We start from the raw sequence: 17944 nt of genomic DNA on the forward strand, positions 1-17944 counted from the left end.
ATTTTTCACACAGTGTAAAGAGCAGATGCTGAGCTCAAATGATGCAGAAAAGTAAAAATCACAAAAAAAATGGAGATACGTTTTTCATTGGACAGCGACGATATGTATTGTGAATGGTAGTAAATGGTATTCTTTTGATTTGCAATGTCCTGCATGTACCTCTCCACCATGAATGGATTTTAAAAATATGTTTAAGGCTACTTTATTTAAAAACAAACAAAAAAAAAAGGTGCCTCAGCCATCAAGTTAGTGAATTTTTAACCATTTCCTATAATAACTTATTGGGTGGGAGGTTTTAGAGGCATTAAACACTCCGGATGTCTGGTTCCTGTTACCAACACTGCATTTTTCAATAACTGAGCATTTCAAATCAAACCACTCTGACTTTGTTTACACCTCAATGATTGAATTATGCAGAGGTTTTGAAGAATAAGTGGAATTCCCTTTTAATGCCTCTAAAAAGGTACGTGAGAGTTATTACTTGAAACTGGTAGTTTTATCATAAGGTTTTGACCTACATGTTTTTAAATCCATTTACAGCATAGAATTAGTTCATTCTAAGGGGGGAAAAAAAACAGAACCCAAAGAAAACCTAAAATCCAAATAGTTTGATTACATCTCAATGATGGAATTACACAGGACCTGTAAAAGTCAGTGGAATTCTTCTTTGACATCCCCCACTCTCAAACTTTCGCCCGTTCATTTCAAAGAAAACTGACACTTCATGACACTTTGCAGCTGGAAACACCATCAAAAGCACTGCATTTTGGTACGCTGACATTTTATTAAGTACAATTCCTCATGAAAAAATTGTGGCATACAAGGTTCTTGCTGTACAACTGGTTTATCTGTGTTCAGGTGAAAACCAGGCCCAGAGTTCAAGGCGTGAAACTAAAAACTAGAGAAAACTCACAAAACGAAGACCTGAAGCTGGTTGGTTACAAAAAGGAAAAACAAAGCGTACATCTGTTCGCTGCACTAACCAGTAGTGTAGCTTGGAAGCATATTAAAACCTTCGACCGCTTGGAGGTCAAAATCCAGTGTAGATTTAAAAACAAAACAAAACCACACACAAAGAGGAAAGAATGAGGGTTACATAAATAAAATATTTCTATTCTGAACCATTCAAACGTGACGTTTGCTGGTGCAAATTTGACCAGTTCCTTTTACTTCGTCTTCTGCTGCACACAGCAAAAGAATCCATACAAAACGTCCAGCTTCGGAATTCCCGTCTGGATCATTTGAGCTATTCACACTTTACTATCTTAACGTATGTCCGTCAGTATACATGTCATTTATTCTAAACTGGAAAGTGTTGTATATATATATGTATATATCTACATCCATCTATCAAGGTGGTAATAAAGAAAATAAATCATTGAGAAATAGTATGTGCATCCACAGACTGGTGTCCAGCCAATGCAAGTTCTAAACAAAACTCTGAAGTCCATCTCAAACTGTACATTACATTTACAAAGGAGTGCCCACATCTGGGCCAAATATGCAACAAGAGGGGTACCAAGAGAGTCTTCAAAGTTGTTGACCAAGTGAGGGATTGTAAAATAGGCCTGTGCTCTTCAGGGAACTCGGGTGGTCCCATGCAGTGGAGATCAAAACAGTAAAAGAGAAATAACTAATGTGAGGAGATACAAAACGCAGGAATGGTGGAATAACAGAAGCATTTGCATGAAGGGAGAAAATATTTGTTGCCAGAACAGCCCAGTCTAAAAGGACAACTGACCTGTCCATGCTCTGCCCACAAACGTGTTCTCTCATAGCAACAGCTGCAAGGTTGGAGAATCCTATTTAACCATGACACTGTGGCTAATTGTGAACGATAACAAATCTGACATTGTGCTAAAATCTGTTGCTGAGACTTTGTGTTCCAAAGCCACTGCTGAATCTGCACTGTCCTAGCCAAAGGCCGCACAGAGGGCGCTAGTGAGCACCCCTTTGATCACCAAAGTGAGAAATGGGACACCCAGTGACAAGCCTGGTCCTGGAGATCTACCCTGCAGAGTTCAGATCCAAACACCTGGCTCTAGTATTCAGATGCAGATAAAAGGTCTTCATTACCTAAATCAGGTGTGTTAGATTAGGGTTGGAGCTAAACTCTACAGGGAGGTAGATCTCCTGGACCAGGACTGGACACCTCTTTACTATGGCCTCGTGTGCACCTGCAATTGTGGACTGCAGGACTGCAGGACTGCGAGTGCTCCATTTGGTTCTGGGCTCAACAGAGTATAACTGGGTGGGTAGGATGGTCCTCCCCCAGCCCCATCACTCAAAGCAATACCAGCACTCGTGTCTGTTAGCTAACGTAACAGTCTGGCCAGTCAGCTATCCAGTGATGGTGTGTTCCCAGAAATCGTACCATCGTGTGATTGGGGTTGCTAGCTGGTGGAATTATAAATTGGTTAAAAACAACAGTACCAATAGAAAACACTTTTGGCTATGCGACACCTGGTTCCTATCACCACCACTGTAAAGAAATCTGTGTCTGAGTTTCTCTACAATGAACCTTTTCATGTCATTCAACTCTGAATACATTTTTCTGAAATCTTGATCACACAATAAATTATACCCCATCTATCCTAACAGTGGTACCTTTTACATGTATGCAAATAAATATAATCGATCAATAGCACTAAATTTCCGTATGTCGAAATTTCGGTTGAATAGGATTTTTCACAGTGTCCTGTAAAGCTTGTCCAACCTAGCAACACTGCCTCGAAAGAAGGCATTTATGGGCGGAGCACGGAAGGTCAATTTACCAAAAGAACTTCAATTAGAAGTATTTACAATCTCGCACAAAAAAAGGCTTTTTTGCAGAAAGATCATACCGATTACATTTTGTGAAAGGTTTCATACAACGCAAATCATATACAAGTAACTTATATTTCGCCCCAGATGTTCACCCGCACCTCTATTAATTTTCCTTTATGTGAAGAGTACAAGTTTGTAACACAGTCTGTTTTTTACAAAGTTATACGAAAACAAGGCTTACATAAATACAGAACTCGTAATGCCACATTTCCTGCCACGTACCCCGGAGGACTTTCACCTTCACGGCATTGTGTTTCAGACGCAGTATCAATGTCTGTAAGTACAAAGAGCTACACTGGAGCCTCCACTGTTGTTGTTCTGAGCATTTAGAACGCCGCACAGTGCTTCACGATGTAGTGCATTAGGATGGTGCTCTGGCCAGCTCCTTCCAGCTCCAAGCTACTCTATTAGCTTCGACAAAGCTTTTAGTCAACATGTAGAGGTTCCATAGACAGCTTTGTTCAGAGTGTTACTATGTCAGTTCAGCACGATCCCTTTATACCAATATCACGTACAGGACTGTCACAATGTTGTTTTGTCTGCGCTTACAAAACCCAGCGTGACTCTTCCACTCCTGGAGAAGCTTCTCATATCGAAGCTCAGCCAAGTGAGACAGTCGTCATTCCCCTTAGAGGGAGAGTTGGATCTGGCATGATGGTGGGAAAGAAGAAAGGAGAGAGAAAGGGAGAGAGAGAGAAGTGAAGAGAGTGAACGCGATAGATCAGAGGTCTGGGAAGCGACTGGGATCCTCTTTGTAGTCGTTAGGGATGGTGAAAATGGACTCCTCAAATTCATCATAGCGAAACTCCTGAAACGTCACAGTCGCTGTGATGGTGGGAAACACAGGGATGTCTGAAAAAGAGAAGAGGTGGAAAAAAAGCATTTTGTTTTAGTTTTACTTCTGCACAGCTGAAATGGAAAAATGAAAGGGCGAGAGTAAGAAGAGAAAAAAAAGGAAAAAAAGAGTGAGGAAAGATGGGGAAACAAAAGAGAATGAGAGGGAGAAAGAATTAAAGAGGGAAAAAAAGAAATAGTGAGGAAGAGGAGAGTGAGTTAACAAGAGTGAGAGATACAAAGAAAGAAGAAAAAGAAAGAAAAGGGGAAGAAAAGAGAATGTTTGGGTGTGTTTAAGAATGACAGCAAGAGATAAAGAGAAGGAAAAAGCAAGAATGAAGGAGGAAAGAGCATGAGTGGGGAAAAAGAAGGAAAGAGAATGACAGATAGAAAGATGAAAAAAGCAAGAGAGTAAAAGAATGAAAGTGAGAGAAGAAAAAAAATCAAGACAAGAAAAAGAAGAGAGTAAAGAAAGAAAGGAATTAGGCAAAGGAAAGAAACAAGAAAGAGCATGGGAGAGCTAGAGAGAGCAAGAGAGTGTGTGAGAGAGTGACAGAACAGCACGATGCAGAGGAAAAGAGAGGAAACAGAAAAACAAAGAGGATAGAAAGCATTCGAGAGAGTGAACAAATGACAAGACAGAAGAAAATACAAGAAAGAAAAAAGAAAAGAAAGGAAAGAGAAAGAAAGAAAGCAAAAAAAAGGAAATGGAAATTAAATGGAAAAATGAAATAAATGAAATAGGATGTTCCAAAAGCCCCAATTTTCAACTGGGAAAAAAAAAAAAATCTACCTGGAGAGCATTCTGAACAAGTGAAGTGAATACCTGAACAAGCATTGTCACAATATATTTTTGCTCAGTAACACAGTAATTTTATATTAATTCAGTGAAACGCATGAACTAAAACAAGACAATCTTCCACAGAGTGAAGTTTCAACAGTGGCTGCATGTTCCAACCAATGAGTGTACATATCACATTCAAACATATAATGTGTTCATTCAATGGTTTTCCATGATTGTAGTCTCTTGCTCTAGAAGTTACAGCAGATTCCTTTTATTTTTTATAAAATTGTAGTGGTCATGCTTTAAAATTTCACTTTTGTTCACAAATACATGAACAAAAATGTAAATAATTGCAATTAATCAGTCCTACCCATAACCCCAACTGAATGCTGTATCATCTTACCTAGTTTCACAGGAAAGCCTGGTGGGAGCTTCATCTGAACAAATTCTCTGAGTTTGTTAAAGTGCTTGAAGGGTGCAATCACTTCCAAAACATTTAATAACCTGTGAACAGACAGAGCGACCCAAATCAATCAAGTCACCCACACAAAGAAACTGTACTGACCAACCAGACGCTCAAGGTCTCTAAACAAACAGCACTTGAGTGCAAACCCTCGACTTAAAAGCTGTCACATGACAGGAGACTGGGAGAAAAGGTAATTTTTTTTCTGAAAAGCTTCTTTTTAACAAGCATTGACAAAAAAAATAAGGCTACTTACGACTCAATGCCCAGAGGGAAGTCTTGACTCATGGCTACAGTTGCTTTGAAGTTTTTCTTGCTCTCTTTGCAAACCAGCTCTCTGCCAAGATGGGGTGCCCTGAAAGAAAGAGCCATCAGTAGCAGTTAGCAAACTACTAAACCATACAAAAAGCAGGTACGACAGGTAATGTGGTGTTGCCACAGAAACCTGCTGGGCTGAAATGGGTTACTGGGGAAAAGTGCTGCAGATTAAGAGGATCCTCAGCTGTCAGCCATCAGTGGCAATTAGGAAAACTGGAGAATGCCAAGCTTACATTTGGTTATTAAAAATATAATGTCTATCCCTGTAAATGAGATGTAAGACATGAGCCATGAGTGAAAAAGAGAAAGTTCTAAAAAGGCCACATTAACACTTCAGCACTCTGTGACTCCATTATGGCTACCAGTTAAATCAATATAACACTGATTTTTTCAGAGATAATTCAAAGCAAAAAGCTGCATCAGACGTACTTCCCCGTCTCAGCTGTGATGTATTCCTCCCAGGAAATAGTGTTCGGAGTGGGAGCGGTCAGGGACTGGCGTCTCACCGGCTACATGGGTCAGATAGAGAGAGACAGACAGATGGAGTCAAGAGAGAACAAGAGGGTGAGAGAGGGAGAGAGGGAGAGGGTGAGAGAGAGAGAGAGAGAGAGAGAGAGAGAGAGAGAGAGATGAAAGAGCAAATAAGAGACAGGAGATAGAGAGACAGAGCAGATAGACGAAAGAGAGGATGAGAAAGAGAGCAGCGAGACAGAGAGCATAAGAGAGACAGAGGGAGAAAAAAGAAAGAGAGAAAAGAATGAGAGATAAAGAGAGTGAGGATGAAAGAAAAAGAGAAAGAAACGAAAGAAAGAGAAAGAAAAAAAAGATAAGGATGAAAAAAAAAATAGTGATAGAAAAGAAGACCAAAAACAGAATGAGAGAAAAAAAACAAGCAATGAACAGAAGAAAAAAAGACAGAAAAAAGAAAGAAGTTGAGAGACAAAAACAGGAGAAATAAAGAGAGAAAAAGCAAAAAGAAAGGGAGAGAAGAGTTGAAGAAAAAGTGTGTGAGAGAGAGAGAGAGAGAAAGAAAGGAGAGAGAAAGAAAGAAAAAGAAAGAGAGAGAGAAAGAAAGGAGAGAAAGAACGAGAGAAAAAGAAAGGAGAGAAAGACAGAAAGAAAGAGAGAGAAAGAAAGAAAGAGAGAGAGAGAAAGAAAGAGAAAGAGAGAGAAAGAAAGAGAGAGAAAGAAAGAAAGAAAAAGAGAGAGAGAAAGAAAGGAGAGAGAAAGAGAGAGAGAGAGAGAACCATCATTAATAACAAGAAACTATATTAACCTGCTATGACTGTAATAGCAGCTGTCATGCTGGGTTTATAACAGGCAGTTATAAATATTCATGTTTTCATACAGAAAGTGAATTATTGCCAGTTATGCACACACATTTCTACTAAGGTAGAAGAAAAATGTATAAACTAATGTTAAATAAGCTTAACGGTTTTCAGTGGTGCTGTTTTTGTTCTTTATAGATCGTGAGGAGCTGAATGTTCTATGTGGCCTGAATCTGGTTTAATAATGGCAGCGATGGGGATTGGCGCGGCTCGGCGCGGCTCTTCGTCACCTTCTGAGCTTGTTCTGTATTTTTGGAAAGTTCAGCTGCAGTGAAGTGAAGGCAATTGAATGAGTCTGCTGCTCCCGGCTCCCCTCTGGTGAGACTGCGCACCCTGTAGACCTCATCACATGCTGCTGATGAAAATGGAAGCAGTGTGTGCTAAAGTGTGTGGATTCTTCATGAAGACTGAACACTCATCACTGGCTGCATGATCATCACCCCTCCAGCTCTCTCTGTAGTTTTAGAGTTGTGCTCTAAAGGCTAAGCTTCAGTTTTAGGTTGGCTTTCAGCTGCCTGGTTCATTTGAAGTGTTAAGGGCTCTTCAGTGTAGATGCTGGTGTGACCAGAGCAGCATTCTCAGCAGTTTTAGCAAAGAAAGTCTAAACAATTTTACAATCAGTTACTATCAACAGCCTGAAGTTCAAGGAAGAACATTTCAGTCAGTGTTTTCATTTCAGTCAATTAAAACACTGAGATATGGACAAGCCAGATCAGATGTTAGACCAGCACAGTGACTAGCACAGTGACACAGAGACCCTTTTTGTTACTTGGTATCATGAACAGAAAGATCAACAGCGGAAACGTCGCAACAATTATAAAGCAATAAGCCACAAGAGACCATGGATTACTGCGATTTTATCACAGGAAGGATGTTTTATGACGCAAAGCGGAATTCCTAAAACTCCCTACATAGTGCACTGCGTAGGAGTTTAAATACTGGATCCTGCGCCCCACGGTGTAAAATAAAGCTAAGAAATAGTCATTTGGGACTCAGCCACATTCACACTCGATGAATGATGCACTGTTTGGCTGTAGAAGCTAGAATTTCTCAATCTTCATAGCGAGCACACTATTTAGGGGGTATGGAGCCATTTGGGGTTCAGTCTGGGTTTTGACGTGACTTTTAACTGAAACACGAACGTTTGAATACTTGAATCCATTCAAGTGATGTTTTTAGAGTTTCATACCGCCGTTTTACAGTGAATCATACCGTAACTACTTTAGGAGTTTAGGACCGGAACTATCTGTTTTATAATACTTTTTAAGCACCAAGCCAGCAGTATTGTCTGATCACCTCCTTCCCACACTGGGTTTAACACTATGCTATTTATGTGGACACCTGACCATCATACCTATATTAGCAGGCTGGAACACTATTCCAAAATCATGGGCGTTGATATAGAGTTAGCCCAATATGTGGCTATAGCAGTCTCCACTCTTTAGGGAAGATTTTGGAGTGTGTCTGTGGGAATTTGTGCCTTTTCAGGCTAAAGAGCTTTTGTGAGGTCAGGCACTGATATTGGAGAACGCCTGGCTCAGAATAGATGATCCAGTTCATCCCAAAGGTGTTCAGTGGGGTTGAGGTCAGGGCTCAGTGCAGGCCACTGGAGTTCCTCCACACTAAACTCGTCATACCATGTCTTTATTGACCTTGCTTTGTGCACAGGGGGACAGTCATGTTGGAACAGGAAACGGCCTTCCTCAACCTGCTGCTACCAAGTTGGAAGCATATAATTGTCTAAAATGTATGCTGTAGTATTAACATTACCCTTCACTGGAAGCAAGGGGTCCAGCCCAAACCCTGAAAAACAGCCCCAGACCATTATCCCTTTAAACAGCAAGCCGGAGCTCTCTGGGGTCTCTATGCGCATGCCTGATGTAAACACCCACCTAAATGGTGATGTTTGCACTGACAATCTTTTTGCCATTTTAGTCAGAGTAAAAAACAGACTAAAGTTAATCCACATTACTAAAAATAGACTAAAATTCTAAGCATATTTTAATCAAAAAGATGTGGAAAAAAAACACAGCTCAAACACACTAAGACAAATCCAAAAGAAATGAAAATCTCCACTACTTCTCCTGTCAGAGTTGTGATTTTTGCCTTATCTGGCCAACGGCACTATCTTGCTTCATGAAATAGCCATTGGCCTGGCACTTGACCAGTTTGACCCTGCTCAAAGCTGACCAAGCGCTTCAGTTACACAACACTAAAAAGCCCAAAGCAGAACCAAAAGAGGAAAAGTCTCCTCAGTTACAAGAGAACAGACAAAGAAAAAACAAAAAAAACCTTTTACAGGAATGCAGTGATCAAGTGAATAAGTAAAACATGACCAATGATGTCAGTAGTGCGCAAGCTACAATACAAACCTCAGTAATAAATGCAGGTAACTCCAGGCTTTTCTCTGCAGGAAGTTTTAGATTATTCGGTCTGTTTGGCAGCACAGCGTAAACGTATTTCACTTAACACACCTAATACAACTTAGAGGTCAGTCTTTGTGTATGTACAGGAATGTACTGACGTCTACAGAAGAGCTGGTGTTTCAGCCTGTTCTCTCTGAGCTGAGTGTTCTTTGAAGGCAACTGTTCATTTTCTCTCCTCTTTGACACTGACACATCATTAGCACTGGATCAGTGCAGTGATTGGCTGGGACCTCTTTGTGTGAAAGTGCCATTAGACATGGAGGTGGAAATCACACACTGTTTCCATGGTGCTGCTTTAAGCTATGAAACCACAGGACCGAGGGATTTTGCACTGAAACTAGGGCTACAGCTTGTGATTATCTCAAACCTGACAATCAAATATTATGTGATTAATGGACTAATTAGGACTCCTATTGATATTTTCAATGAACATTACGCTAAAAATGATAACAGTTCGTTCTAACCACACAATCTGGGGTGCATTTCCCAAAAGCTTAGCTGTCTAACTACATTGGTAAGCTTCGTTAAACCATTGTTAGAAGACTGAGTGTTCCCAAAAACCACTGTTTGAATAAACATGTGCAACCAATGTCGGTAGATATTGTTTAAATTATAAGCAACATTTTTAGGACATGGCACACCTTTATGCACAACAAACATTTTTGTTTATTAAATCAAGAATAAAACAGAGGTAGCCCAAGTTTAACATGCTGTGCCCGAGATTGGCTTTCGTATCTTCATAATATTACTTTGTGTTTTCAATTAAAGCCTGAAATTAGCATCCGTTCATGAAACAAGAAGTTACATAATAACCTTTAAAGTTGTGTTAAAAAAAAATAAAAAATTGCAGAATTGCAGGCAGAGATTTGAGTGCAAATGCTGAATGAGCTTCAGTGTATGAAATCAAGCGCTGGCTTTGAGAGGAGGTGGAGCACTGACTGCAAACTGGCTAAACTTTAAAATATTGTCCAAAAGAACATCATAGCTGTGATTATCTCCAGCAACCAAATATCAGCTGTGATGTTTGCGTTAAGACACTTAATTAGTGCTTAGTAGAAAAAAGAATATAGATTTTTTTTAAAAACAAATACAATGTTCCCACTTTTTCCTTTTCCAATGCCAATACTGACACTAAAACCTTGCATATCAGCCATTACCATTCTGATGTTTTTTTTTTGTTTTTCAAAACATACTAGGCTTTAAAATGAACATTTTATATAGAAATATTTGTTTAGATTGTTCACATACTACATTCAAACTATTCAAGCACTCTGCTCTTTCACCTTCACTGTTATCACATTTTCATGTGGTTGCTCTTATAAATGTGACTTTAATTCACTGTACATTTTCTGGCGCTATATGCAATTCTATCCTATTTAAAGCTAGATTTGTGACAATTGCATTTACTCTTTGCTCCTCCGATATTAAATCCAGCATTTTCTTCTGATATCAGCCAAATGCAGATACACAGATTTTCATCTAGATAAACACAACAAATAACGAAATAAAGTTTGTCTATTAATTATTCCATCCCTAGTCCTAGCCCGCTACGCCTCTCACCTCAAAGTTCTGCTCGATGAGGTTCCCTCCTTTGCTGAGGCTCTCCATGATGGCCTTGTTCCTCAGAATATCTTCCTCGCTCAAGTGCTCCCGCCGTTTCCTAGACTCCAGAACGAGGCCATTGACCAAGTAGAAATCAGCTAGAAAATTCCCAACTCGTTCCTGCAGGGGGTCAATTTCCTTTCATAAGTGACCAGAAAGTAATTTCCTCTCTAAAATGCACTAGCTTAAGTAAGATGTATTTCTCCCCACTTCATAAAAACTCACCGTTTTGTCCTCGCGGAAGAGCCAGCCAGTCTGCGCTCGGGAGAAGGTGATGGATTTAGTTGAGAGAGTGGCAGAGTAAATGTCGCTGCTCATCAAAATGTCCACTTCTTCCTCCGTCTCCATCTCAGACTCCTAAAGCAAAAAAAAAAAACAATCGAAATGAGAAGTGCAACACAGCACCACAAACCTGGCTTGAGGATCATAACACTGCTGCTGACTGATCAGTGTAAATCAACAGCACTCACTGACCTCATGGTGTATTCGCTGGTACACTTTCTGCTCATTGTCCAGCACCACAAAGGACTCAGAGGGGATGGCATCACCGTTAAAGATGAAACTCAGGTCTCCTCTCTGGCATTTCATGTCTGTGAAATCGATGAGAGTAGTGTCCAACCTGACAGAGACAGAGAGAGAGAGAGAGAGAGAGAGAGAGAGAGAGAGATCAAACTACACATGTAATATAATGATATACTGGGTGATCTTTTTATCTCTAGACCATATGAAGAAAAAAAAACATGAGGAAAGATGATCAAAAAGTATCACTGAAATCTAGGTGTCTGCCTTCTGAATAAAAACACGTTCTTCCAAGCAGGGGCACAAATTGCTGCACAACAATAAAGAAACCAAAAGAAAGAGACCAGGTTTTGTTTCACACAAAGCAACACCAGTTTCTCCATCATGAAATCATTACCACAGTAACATTCCTGCTTGGCATAATCTGTTTCTGCATCTCTAGAATGTATTCAAGTGAGATTTGATATCCTGGAGCTGTCAAGAGAAAAAGAATCCATCAAAAGGCCAAACTGTCCTCATTCGATAGCAAATAAAAGCTCTAAATGATTAACAGATCTGCTAGGGTGGTCAGTGGAAATTAGGGCTGTCCCAAACTGCATTTTACAGGCTTCTAATACTTTCAAAATCAACCTTAAAAACAATATTTGAAGTGTTTTTTGTGGTCATCTGTTTGGCAGAACAGACAGTCTTCCACTTTAATCAGATGCATTTCTTACATCTGTCAAAATACAGCCCTTCTGTTCTGTCATTACTTTAATGAGTCGAGGGTATTTTTTTTTCCCTTAGTGCATGTAAGTGAAGTGTAAAGTCCTATACTGATATACAGCCTTTGAGTGGGTTTGGATCGATTTGGGGTTTCAAAGTTGGCGGTACCAGTAGGGCTTGGTCGGGTCAGATCTCAAAGTCGCAGTTATGGGTCGGGTTCGGGCTTCAATTTCACGCCTGTGAAGACCACTAATCTGTTTGAAGAGTATGTTTTGAGTGTGACAAAATTACACATTGACAAGAGACTGTGTGTACTTAGACCAGTTTGCTGGATATGACCCATATAATGCTGGCAGAAAGTTCCTTTTCTCTCATGAGGGTTCCCATTCGTGTTTAGGCTAAGCTCTTCGGTTTTAATTATCTGTCAAATCTCAGCATTGCTCCAATGACACTTCTTTTTTTATATTATCCACCGATACCAATATGATAAACTATTCTGATATTGATATAGTATGTAACAATTCACTCCATATATGAAAACTAATCTGCAAAAACAACCTGTTCTGAACTCATTTGTTTTTGTAATGTCAAGAAAACCAAGACATTCACATATATCCTCCTATCCAGCCTACAGTTTTTTGGCTCCACCCATCATTTGTGCCATTTATAAGGTATGATTCAGCCTTCACTGCCTTTTGAAGGAAGCGCATTACATGGTAGTCTATCAGAACAGAGATTGTTAACATATATCAGTCTTCAAAGGACAAGGACGACGACGACGACGACGACGACGACGACGACGACCCGCTTGATTCTAATAGACAAAAAAGACATATAAAAATAAATGAATGTTTTTGGTACAGAAACCACACAAATGCCACACAAGGACCTCAAGGCAAATATTAAAACCAGAAAAATGTAGGATACAAGCCATTTAACCAGCCCCCTTTTTTTCATTGGTTTGTTTGTTTTTTTTTCCTTCTTGGACCCACACACAGAGGAAGCCCCAGTCCACCTCATTATGGCGTCATCATTTGCAGAGGGGCGTCATGGGGAAAAGATGAGCATGCTGAGTAATTTTCCACTTCCGCCCACTTCAGCGCAAACAGTGATTTCACACTCTAGTTAACAGCACTTGTCATTAGTCAGGCTGGAGCCAGGCTGTTTATCAGGCCAAATACAGGCTACTCTACAGATCCTAACAGCCTCTTCCAGTGATTCCATGACCCATATTTCCAAATGCTGATGAATGCCAACAGCAGGGCGTTTTATGAGATCAGATTACCCTTATCTGAGTGAGTCAGTGGCAGTAAATTGCACCGCAGTACAGGGGCACACGCTCAACGGCTGACTGCTACTTACTAAAACAAAAAACTAGACTAAAACAGACTCTGCTTTACCAAATCAGCACAGTTTTTCAGCTGGAGCGGCAGTGTGTGCAATTTTACACTACAATATTTTTTAAAAGAAGGCAAACAACTTCAGAACTCTTAACAAGTCTTCTTTACATCCCTTTAGAAAACCAAACAGCATTTCTCCATCAGACAGAACTTACCTGATATTGATTCCCTGCTTGTAGATCTTGCAAGCATCAGAGGGCAAAATTCTAGATAGTAAAGGCACTGTTGGGAGAAAAAAAAATATAGAAAACAGAAACAATGCAAAGCTTTATCAGCTCTCTCTAAATCTAGTTATACATAGTAATGACTAGCATGACTGAACTTTGGAAAAATCTGGAAATCACATCAGCAGTCACATAAAAGCCTCAAAAATGCTTAAATGCTTCAGATCTTTTTCCGTCCATCCTTACGTTGCAAGAAGACTCAACACTATGAGTCTGAAAGGATGTGAAGCTGAGAACAATGGACTGTCCACATCATTGAATGCTTTTGGGATCAACTGTGAGCAGCAGAAAATGCAACCCACCTGTAAGACTGAACTTTACAGATGTGAAACATTTTCCTGTTGAAAAACTGAAAGCAAGTCTTCCGAAATGAATAACCGCTGTAATAAAGACAAAAGGCTGGACAAACTAAATCCTGAAAATGATAATATATTTAGTTGTTGATGCATCTGTATAATTTAATATTAAATATGTTTCCTGCTTTTTTACTGATGCTGAAAGATGAATAACCTGTACTTAATGCCCATTCTGACTGGGAATTACATTTAAAAAGGGTAAGGGTAAAGGGGGGCACATGCATCTATCCACTGATATGATTGCATAAAATAAAAAAAAAATAAATTATAAATAATAATGTACAAAATAAAGTACAGAAAACAGGCCACCAAAACAGACAAACCTAAACTAAAAGATATGTATGAAAAATAACAGGAGCAAAGCTTTCCTCTACAGCTGCAGTGGTGCGGGTTAACCAACAGGGGGAGCAAGGTTCTTCTGCCTCACAGAGGCCACTCCCTCAGAATGGTTAACTCAGCGTTTTAAATGGTCACTCCTCTCTTTCCCACCCATCCCTCTCTCTGCCCCTTTTCGAGTCCAGCTGGCCGCTGCTGGCCGTGCTGATGTAATCCTGCTCCCTGATGCTGCATTTTCCTCATCAACTAATACAGCTAACTGCTGCCCTGCCAAAACCTCTGCTAAGCTACTGCTGCCGCCTGTGCTAAAAGTCAGAGTGTGTTATTATGTCGTAAAGCTATATATACACTGCAGTTATTATGTGGCTTTCTTTTTACCAGGGCCAACATCTAAGATCCAGGACTCCATAAATAAATGTGAACTTACCCCAGCTTTGAAAATCCCAGTGAAGCTCCAAGTAGAAGTCCCCGAGCTGAAAAACACGAGAGATTCACCACTAACTGCTACATGAGACGAAGGCTTAAAATCAGTTGTCTACATCAGCTGTTTCTATGTTAACTCTTAAAATTGTATGCATGCTCATTCAGAAAGGCCATGACTCCCCCACCCATCCTTTGCCATTCAAATGGCTAAACTTATCTGTAAATCAGGCCTTGTGCTTGTTTGTTTGCGGAGGACCAAGGACCCAGAGATTGACCTCAGAAATATTTCATCCGTTTGAATGCTGTATAAATAATCCTCAGGGAGGAGGCGGATACAGTTTTCCTCCCTCATAAAAACCAACCCTCTATCTGGCTGATAAAAAACATAGCTGGCCTTCAAATGACCCATCTCGCTGTGGCACCCAGGCAGGAGATGCGACAAGACCAGCCTGCAATTTGCCTCGTACTTCCTCGAGGTTGAATACCAGCATTTACTGCGGCGGCTCAGCCAAAAACAAAGTTTACACAATTTTCCTACAGCTCGAAATGTAGTCAATGAGCCAAGACGTGTCTGGTGTCCAAATTTTACTTCTTTAGCAGTGGAGCTGTGACGCTAACACTGCTAAGAAACCTTAGAAGTCAATAGTCACAGAAATCTTTTCCATAAATACATCCTCAAAACTCTCTCCTCCTAATAACCATCTAAAACCTGGCAGACCACCAAAACTGTCCCCATCAGATAAACAGCACTTTCATCTTTGAGAGAAAATCAAGCTCCACTTTTGCTTCAGATCCAAAAATCCCACAGGTGTTTGTCCATCCTTCCACTGTAAGAAGACAACTCAATGAGCCTGAAAGTACGTGTAGCTCAATGTGTAGATTCTCTAATCATGTATAATTGACTGTCAAACCGGAGTCCAGCCCTCTACTAAATGCATTTAGGATTACTTGGATTGTGAGAGGCAAAAAAAAAAAATGCAGCCAACTTCTAGGACTGAACTTCCCTCAACCTGCTCAAATTGTATCCAGGTCTTCAGCGAGGCCATAAACCTGTGGATGTAGTCTGTAAGACACAGTTTAAGTCAACAGAAACCCGACTCTCCTCAGGCGTCATGCAAATATATGGTCTGGATTACATTAGCGCTTTCTGTTGTTTCTATTTCTGACTGTATTTCATCATATTAAAAACTCAGAATTAACAATTATTTATAAAAAGAAGAATGCATGCTGTGCATCCACGTGAAGAGGAGCCAAAATCTGGCACAGCACCCGATTTCTAAAATAAAAAAAATACTGCATCCAGCTACACTGTGAAGTTCTGTTCGTTTTTCTAGTTCACAGCAAACCATACTGTGTCCTAAACAACACAGACAAGTATGTGTGACCTTAATGAAGACCTGGATGTGGTTTTAGGAGATACAGAAAAGATTTGGGTGACTACTGACTTCTAGTGTTTGTTACATTAGCCTCGAAGCTCCAGATTTAAGAAGCAAACTTCGGATGCCAAACATTGCTTGGCTGATCGACAAACATCTGGGATTAGCAGAAGGAACAGAAACATTATCCCTGGTCTTGTACAGTGGGAGACGGTATGTACTGAGCACACTAAACACGTCCCACTCTACTAAACAAAGTGTGGAGTTGACACTTGTGCCCGCTTCTTTAACGAGTCACTTCCTGTGTCGCTAAGCGAGCGAGAACACTCGCAGAGCTCACTGCATGATGAGAGGCTTCCGCCGTGCCAGCTTTCAGCTGACCATAATTACTGAACAGAGAATCATCCGACTGAGTATATGTGGATGAGAGGGAGAGAGAGCGAGCGAGAACGTGAAAGTGAGAGCGAAAAAGAAAAAGTCACAGAGAGACAAGAAAGAGAGAAAGAATGAGAAAGAAAAAGAAATCAGTCACTGAGACTGAATAATCGAGACAGACCGACAGATACACAGAGAGAAAGTGAGAGAGAGAGGGAAGGGGATAAGGTAACCGAGCGCAGCAAAGCAGCAGAGACAGAGTGTTTGGGTTGTCTGTGTGACGCATCAAAAGATTACTCGGAGGGATCTGGAGTGGACCCACAACTACAGAGGAGTAAACTGAAGCTTTCAGACAGGCCAACATGTTCTGCACTGGGCTTGAGAAGTTATCTGACAAAATCACTCACTACTAAGGCTGCACAATATATAATTTCTTCAACACCATCACAATATTCGCAATACTGATTATCGCAGAATGAGCCCTTAAAATGTTCTGAATATTTCAATCATTGATAAGTAAAGTCTTTTAGAGTTGTTTGACAATAAAAGAAACTTGGTGACTTTTAAAGGTTTGTTTTTTAATGGTGGTGATAGAAACCAGGGGTTGCAATACGTACAGCGTAAATATTACCATTTTATGTACAGTCCTCAACAACCAGTAAACACAAGTTTTTTATGCAATGTTGATAATGTTAAAAAAGCAGTACGTCTGGGAAAAAAATGTGTTCTTTGGGACTATTTTGCTTTCAAACACCCTGCGTATTCCTCTCTGTCACACATTTTAGTCTAAAACTTTCTCATAAATAAGGTAAAACATGCTTCAGGCATCAGGCATTGTATCTGATACCATTTCACGTAATGACTGTCTGTGAGGGAGCTTTTAGATGCATTTAACACTTCAGATGGTTCCCATCACCACCACTGTGAACAATCCTGACTCTGTAAGGGTGCGTTCAGACTTAGCAGGTTTGGTTTGATTAAAATGAACTCTGGTGCGATCGCTCTGTTAGTCCGTCATTTTCTGCTGTTAGTCCGTCATTTTCTGCTGTGGTTTGGCTCAAAGGAATTGAAAAACCAAGTATAAACTGACCACGTTTTTCTAGAATGGAGCATTTCACATCAAACCACTCTGAATTACTTTGTTCACATCTTGTACACTTAATTGTGCCGAATTTTTGGCCAGTGGAAATTCCTTAAGCTTTAAGCTGTGAGTGTCCTCATCTATCTCAAACCTTCAAAATGACTTTGCTATACAATTTGTTGAATCAAGGAATCAAAAGAACAAAGCAGGTCTGTCTTTAACGGAGACATCAAGTGATCATTAGTGTGCTTCGAGGTTTTACAAAGTAAAACCACAATTGTAATATGCAACAATATAAATTAAATTTTGTCTATATCATGCAGCTCTACTCCCTACAAATATTTGCCCTGCTAAACATCTAGCACTACAGGGGTTGTAGACCTGAAGTCCTGTGTTGTGCACTGTATATCCAACAGGGAATTTTTCTGAATTGCGTCAGTGTGAAGCTTGTTGGGCTTTACCTCTTTAAGGGCTTTGAGCAGGCGAGGCCTCTTGTCCTCCACGCTCTCTCTGGACTGCTGCTTCAGCTTCCGCAACAGTGCTGTGACTGCAAACACAAAGACAAGCG

At 40.2% G+C, this 17944-nt stretch overlaps 1 protein-coding gene across 1 annotated transcript in view; it reads right to left on the reverse strand.

The window, feature by feature from the left end:
* Window positions 1-764: 764 nt before the first annotated feature.
* Window positions 765-17944, reverse strand: part of ankrd13c (ankyrin repeat domain 13C) — a 46154-nt gene continuing 28974 nt past the window's right edge. The window contains exons 4-13 of the mRNA XM_036586077.1: window positions 17838-17923; window positions 14549-14594; window positions 13361-13427; window positions 11056-11200; window positions 10807-10938; window positions 10540-10701; window positions 5655-5734; window positions 5164-5262; window positions 4848-4948; window positions 765-3678 (exon numbers count right to left, since the gene is read on the reverse strand). Of these exons, the coding sequence (XP_036441970.1) occupies window positions 3548-3678; window positions 4848-4948; window positions 5164-5262; window positions 5655-5734; window positions 10540-10701; window positions 10807-10938; window positions 11056-11200; window positions 13361-13427; window positions 14549-14594; window positions 17838-17923 (1049 nt within the window). The 3' untranslated portion in view covers window positions 765-3547. The remainder of the gene's footprint in view (window positions 3679-4847; window positions 4949-5163; window positions 5263-5654; window positions 5735-10539; window positions 10702-10806; window positions 10939-11055; window positions 11201-13360; window positions 13428-14548; window positions 14595-17837; window positions 17924-17944) is intronic.

Source organism: Colossoma macropomum, unplaced genomic scaffold (assembly GCF_904425465.1).
Source record: "Colossoma macropomum unplaced genomic scaffold, Colossoma_macropomum, whole genome shotgun sequence".
NCBI lineage: Eukaryota > Metazoa > Chordata > Actinopteri > Characiformes > Serrasalmidae > Colossoma > Colossoma macropomum.